This window comes from Melanerpes formicivorus, unplaced genomic scaffold (assembly GCF_026170545.1).
Source record: "Melanerpes formicivorus ecotype bairdi unplaced genomic scaffold, bMelFor1.0.p_v2 SCAF_214, whole genome shotgun sequence".
Classification (NCBI taxonomy): Eukaryota; Metazoa; Chordata; class Aves; order Piciformes; family Picidae; genus Melanerpes; species Melanerpes formicivorus.
The window spans coordinates 424,361-431,032 of NW_027142566.1; the positions used below are offsets into that span (position 1 = coordinate 424,361).

The 6,672-nt window shown below is 54.6% G+C and overlaps 1 protein-coding gene across 1 annotated transcript; it reads left to right on the forward strand.

The window, feature by feature from the left end:
- Nucleotides 1-4,134: 4,134 nt before the first annotated feature.
- On the forward strand, nt 4,135-5,034 carry LOC137457956 (olfactory receptor 14A16-like; the record flags this gene model as incomplete). The annotated part of the gene is made up of 1 exon (XM_068169706.1): nt 4,135-5,034. A coding segment is annotated over exon 1 (900 nt), but the record flags the coding sequence as incomplete, so codon positions are not given.
- Nucleotides 5,035-6,672: the final 1,638 nt, after the last annotated feature.

Consider the following 6,672-nt stretch of genomic DNA (forward strand, 5'->3'; position numbering starts at 1 on the left):
CCCCTTTATAGGCTTGGACAGGCAGGGGGAGTGGAACAGACTAACTCAGTTTCCCAGGGAGAAAACCCCCCCTCCAGGGGGGGAAGGGCTCTCAGAACCCCTCTCCCCCTGCTTTCAGAATGAGCATAACACAGCGCAGTGTTCCATACCTTATCTTATCCTCAGGACCAATGCCCTGATTAAAAGGCAGGCTGGGGTCTCACAGCACAGCTAGGACACAGGGCTGTTGGGGTTTGACTTCAGTGCTGCTGTGAAATCCCACAGACTGAGCTCATGATTCACCAGAACTGTTGAAGGAGTTTTAAACTGCTGCTGCTGCCTTCAAGTTCTGCAGGAGCCACAGTGCCTTGGGAAAGCTCTGCCCCTGAAATCCCTGCGCCCAAACTGAGTCATAAACCAGGGACCAAGTCTGTCACTAGGATTGGGTCTAAACCCACTTACACTTCTCTCTGCAGAGGAGGGTCCATGCTAACTGCTGTGACTCAACAGGAAGGCTTCCCTGACCCCCTTCACTCCCAATCTCTCTGTAAAATCATTCCAGCCCAGCCCCGAGGAGATTTTCCTGTCACAATCATTCTAATCCCACCCCAAATCCAGAGAATTTTGTGTATTTCATCCATGTTGTAAGGAACAGAGTGAACCTTGACACCAAACTGAACCTGTTTGCATCTCTCTTGCACCTTACTGAAGTCCGTCAGCTTCATTAACTGTGTCAAATCATCCTCCTGCTTCAGTCGAACTCACTGCAGCTTTCCTGATCTGAGTGAGGTGCACTTAAGTCCTGGCTTGTTTCTCCAAAGCCCTGGCCATTCATGTCCAAAAAATGGCAACTCTTTCTTTGTTGTCAGGTTGTTGGGGGCTAGGTGAAGGGAAAACAGCTCCATGGTGTCTGTAGGTATCTGCAGCCCTGTGGAGAAGGCCTTGGGGATATTAGAATTAAACAATCCTGGAACGGTTTGGGTTGGAAGGGACCTAAAAGAGCAACTAGTCCAAACCCATGACCATGAGGAAGGACATCTTCCACCAGCTCAGGTTGCTCAGAGTTCCTGATCCTGGACACTTCAAGGGATGAGGAATCATAGAATTGTTAGGGTTGGAAGGGACCTCAAGGGTCATCCAGCTCCAACCTCCCTGCCATGGGCAGGGACACCTCACACTAGAGCAGGTTGCTCAAAGCCACATCCAGCCTGGCCTTAAAAACCTCCAGGGATGAGGCTTCCACCACCTCCCTGGGCAACCTGTGCCAGTGTCTCACCACCCACATGGGGAAGAACTTCTTCCTAGCATCCAATCTGAATCTACCCATTTCTAGTTTTGTTCCATTCCCCCCAGTCCTATCGCTCCCTGACACCCTCAAAAGTCCCTCCCCAGCTTTCTTGTAGCCCCCTTCAGATACTGGAAGGCCACAAGAAGGTCTCCTCAGAACCTTCTCTTCTCTCTTTCTCTGGGTAATCTTTTCCAGTGTCCTGCCACCCTCACCACAAAATATTTCCTCCTTATGTCTGATCTAGCTCTGCCTTCTTTCAGCTTAAAGCCACTGTCCTTCGACCAGGGATTTGGAGGCATCTGACATATGACCACAAGGTAGTGGCTGAAGCCCCTGAGCCCAGTGGTGTGGAGAAGGAGCAGAGTGGAGGAGTAGCTTGAGAGTGCTTTGAGACATGAGAAGATTTCCTGACTAGTGAAGAGCAGCATGAGAAAGAAATAAAACTGCAGAGTGGAGGGGGAGAGGTCCAGTCTGGACATGAGGACAAAAAATGTTACTGCCAGGGCAGTGCTGCGGGGCAAGAAGTCACCCAGCAGCACCCTGGACCAGATCAGGGCTTTGTGTTTCAAAGAAGAGCCAGGGAGGATGGAGAGAGAGCAGCAAAGGAAGGTGCCAGCAAGGTGGGGCAGCTGGCTGGGTGACTACAGGCTGCAGGGAAAGAGGCTCAGCTGATGCAGCAGCAGAGGACAGCCTGAGGGGCAGATGGCAGAGAGCTGTGCAAGAGCTGAAAGGCTCCTGGCAGAGCCAAGCTCTTCATGCCTTGGGTTCTGGCTGTGGTCTGTGCCACTGATGCCTCTGAGGAGACAACTCCTCCTTGCAGCCCTGGGGCCTCATTGCCTCCTTGTCCATCCTCAGGAGCCTGGGAGGGGTTGTGCCATAGTCCTGCCCATGGCATTGGTCCTCTCCACATCCCACTGCTCCAGGAAGAGCCCTGAGGGGTTGAGTGAGGGACAGGATCTGCCTGTCCAGGAGCCAGAGGTCAGGGCTTGACCCTTTGCATTAATGAAACACCTCCAGGTTTGCTCAGCATCAGAGACATCTTCCTCTGCTTGTCCTGACCTCTCAGCACTGCCTCCAGTTCTCTGCTCCAACCACAGCCTGGAGACACTTTCCCAGCAGTGTACTCACTGGGACCCATCAACAAGAGAAGAAACTTCAGAGTTTGAAAGTGACTTAAACTTCTGGAGAGGTTTCATCATCTTCCTCTCAGTCTCTGATGTTTACAAGGCACCAAAGCCACCAGAGGGTCATTAAAATGCCCTTGGGTTGGTCCTCTGCTGCTCAGCTGGGCTGAGCTCCGTGGCTGGAAGGAGCTGCTGGAAAGTAGGCAGCAATGAAAAGTGTCAGCTGTGCCCAGGAGCAGCTCCTCTACACTGCACACCAGGGCTGAGGGCACTGCCAGTGGATCTCAACAAGATAAGGAAGGCAGAGAGAGCTTGGAGGTGTCCAGGAGGGTGACTGAGAGCTGACAGGAGGAGAAGTCACTGCAGGCACTGACACGGTGAGTCTGTGGGGGCAGGGCAGTGCAGGTGCAGCTCCTGGAGGCATCTCCTAAAGCTGGCAGAGCCACAGCTGGTGGGGGCTGGAAGGAAATCTTCCTGTGCAGAGGCTCTTTTCAGGCTTTTCTGAAGAGCTGTGGAGCCCTGGGGTGCAGGCAGGGGTGGTGAGGGCTGTCCTTCAGAGCAGGGTCCCTGCTGCCCAGGGGCTGTGTGCTGGGGCAGGGACTGTGCTGCCTGCCAGGGTCAGCACTGAGGCTGCCCAGGGAGCTCCACACAGCGCTGTGGGGAGAAGCTGTGAGTGGCAGGAGACAGCCCTGGCAGGGCAGGGCAGGGTAGGACAGGGTAGGGCAAGGTTCTTCTGCTGTGGGGATGGAGCTGTGTTGGCCAGAGCTGCTCACAGTTCTAGCTCACCTCTGGGCATTTCTGAGGAGGCTTTCCAGAAGAGCATCAAGGTAGCATTTTGCTGGAAGGGAAGGAGTCTTGGCTTTGAATGTTGATCCTCTTGGTGTGCTGGGAGGGCAGTGTGAGACTAGAGTTTATTTCACTGCTGTTCATAAGAATCTGAGGTCTCATTAGCCTTTGTCTGAGCTGCTCCTGAGCCCCTGCACACCCAGAGCTGCCCCTGGGCTGTGTCCTGCTGCTGGGAGGGGTCTGCAGGGCAGAGCTCAGCACACAGCAGGTGGGATGGGCTCTATGAACAGGGACAGGGAGGGACAGCTGCCAGCAGCAGGGACTTGGGCAGCAGGGAGAGAGGGATCTGCTGTCAGAGATGCCCTGGCAAGGGGGATCAGGCACCTCTGTGTCATTCTCTGCACTGCAGACACATTTCCCAATGCAACCTTTTGCTCTCCTCTTCTACCCAGCAGAGGCAGTGCCCTCAAAGCTATGGGCTCCAGGTCAGGAGTCACAACCTTGGCAGCTGACATTCATCTGAAGGCTCCTGGAGTGTGCACACAAAAGGAGGACAAAAGCTCTTCAGTTCCATCCTGTGAGCTGCAGAGAGCTGAGCTGGGGAAGGAGAAGGCTTCACCCCCAGCCCCTCTGCCTTTCTCTCTTCCCTTCATTGTCTCTGCAGCACTGCAGAGCTGTTCCCTGTTTCTCCACCTCTCCATGGGACTCTCATTCCCTGGGATTGGGCTGTTGGTCATTTTCTGTTCGGACACCAGAGGAATCTTCCTGGCAATTCTGGGTCCCTGCTGCATTTGAAGCTGTGATAAACTCTGCCATGGGTTGGTAGTGATGGGGACTGAGCTGATCCATTCCTCATGCAGCTCAGGGACAGGGGTTGCAATGAGCCTGAGAGAAGTGTGCCCTAACTTGTCATTGCCTTTCCCTCCTTGGACAGGTCTCCATGGCCAGAGGCAGCAGATGGCCAACAGCAGCTCCATCACCCACTTCCTCCTCCTGCCATTCCCAGGCACAAGGCAGCTGCAGCTCCTGCACTTCTGCCTCTTCCTGGCCATCTACCTGGCTGCCCTGCTGGGCAATGGCCTCATCGTCACCACCATAGCCTGGGACCACCACCTCCACACCCCCATGTACTTCTTCCTCCTCAACCTTGCCCTCCTTGACCTGGGTACCATCTCCACCACTGTCCCCAAATCCATGGCCAATTCCCTGAGGGACAGCAGGGACATCTCCTATGCAGGATGTGTTCTTCAACTGTTCTTTATAGTATTCCTAATTGATGCAGAGTATTTTCTCCTCACCACCATGTCCTACGATCGCTACGTTGCCATCTGCAGACCCCTGCACTATGAGACCCTTCTGGGCAGCAGAGTTTGTCTACACCTGACAGCAGCTGCCTGGGCCTGTGGCTTTCTCTTTGCTCTGCTGCACACAGCCAATACATTTTCCTTGCCCCTCTGCCAGGGCAATGCTGTGGAGCAGTTCTTCTGTGAAATCCCCCAGATCCTCAAGCTCTCCTGCTCCACATCCTACCTCAGGGAACTTTGGCTTCTTGTGGTCAGTGTCTCTTTTTTCTTTGTCTGTTTTGTGTTCATTGTGGTGTCCTATGTGCAGATCTTCAGGGCAGTGCTGAGGATCCCCTCTCAGCAGGGATGCCACAAAGCCTTTGCCACCTGCCTCCCTCACCTGGCTGTGGTCTCTCTGTTTCTCAGCACTGGCTCCATTGCCTACCTGAAGCCTTCATCCGTCTCCTCCCTGTCCCTGGACCTGGTTTTGTCAGTTCTGTACTCAGTGGTGCCTCCAGCAGTGAACCCTCTCATCTACAGCCTGAGGAACCAGGAGCTGAAGGCTGCCCTCAGCCAACTGATCCCTGGATGCTTTCAGAAGCAATAAACTCTTTGTCTTCTCCTGCAGAGCAGTTCTGCTGTCACTCAGTGCAGGCCCAGCCTGGCTGCTGGAGTTCTGGCTGCTGCTGGTGCTGTTCCCCTTGTGAGAATGTTGTTCCCCCACAAATGTCTTTCTTCAGACCATTTCTGGTTCAGTGTTGTCCTGTCTGGTGTGACCCAGAGGCTGCAAACATGAGGAGCTGTGCTCCCTGGGTGTTCAACACAATAAAGGACTTTGCAGGGAGTTGTTTCTCTGAGTTGCTTCCTCCTAGGCTTTGGAGCTGCAGGGCAGTGCCTGTGTGCAGAGGTGGAGGGGCAGAATCCCAGCACAGCAGCAGTGCCAGGCAGCCCCAGAGCTTGGGCTGTCGCCAAGCTGCACTTTCTTCCCCTCTACCCTGTCCTGCTGAGCCTCTGTGCTGGGGCAAGGCCTGAGTGCTCTGGCAGCTTGGGCACTGTGCTGCTGTGTGGCAGTGCTGGGACTGCAGACAGGGACAGGCCAGGGCTGCTTGTGGGACAGAGCTGTGCTCCAGAGCAGCACTGCCATCAGAACAGGATGTCTCCTCATGCCTACTCAGAATCCAAGATGGATATCCTGACCCCCTTCCAGTATAGACTCAGCCAAAATATTGTTCCTTTAGCCCTATCCCAGTACAGATGATGTTTCATCCCAATAAAAGCTACCTCATATTGTCTTCTTCCTCTATAGTCTTGGTCCCATCCCAGCACAGAATGTATCCAGTCTCCCTTCCCAGTACCATCTGCATCCATCCCAGTACAAACTGCACACCCTCATGCCCTCCCAGTACAGTCTGGGCCCTGCCCCAGTCCAAACAGGATCCCTTTAATCCATCCAAATACACATTAAGCCTTGTCCCAATAAAAACTCCATCCTCTGATTGCCTCCCAGTACTGCCCGGACCCCTCACATTGTAATCAGGCCCCATCAACCCTGCTCCTCCCCTGAAACCAGTCCCCTGCTCTAACCCACATGCAGTGCACTCTTCCCTCAACTCACCCATTCCAACTCAGCCTCTCCCACACCTACCCCTGACCCTGACTTTGTAATCAGTGTTCACCCTGGTCCAGGCCATTACCCTTGGCATTGAGATGTTGCCCTTTACCCGAGCCCTGAACAGATCCCAGCCCAAGCTGTGCAACTCAGAGCTGGTTCTCCCCTCAGCCCTACCCAGCACCCTCAGCAGGACGCCAAAGCCTCTCCTCAGCCTTGGCTTGAGCCACAGACTTGAAGGACAGATCTGAGCCCTCAGCCCCAATATTGACACCTCAGCCCCAGTCCTCCATCCTCTGCTCTGACTCTTTACCTGCATCCCCTCCCACTCTTGAGGGATTCTGCTTGGCCCCTGGCACAGGGCAGGGGCTGGGAGCTCTCAGAGCAGCCTCATGAGCAGGAGGTGGCCTGTGGCTGAGCAGCTCACAAACACCAGGAGCAGATGGGTGGCAATACTGTGGGCAGCTCAGCTGTGCCTCAGGATCTCCTGCACAGTAGCAGCCACAAGGCTGGGAAGGGGCTGGGAGGTCACTGCTGGCTCAGCAGCTGATAGGGCAGCAGCAGGGAGAGGGCAGGAAAGGGACTGGGAGGTCACTTCTTGCT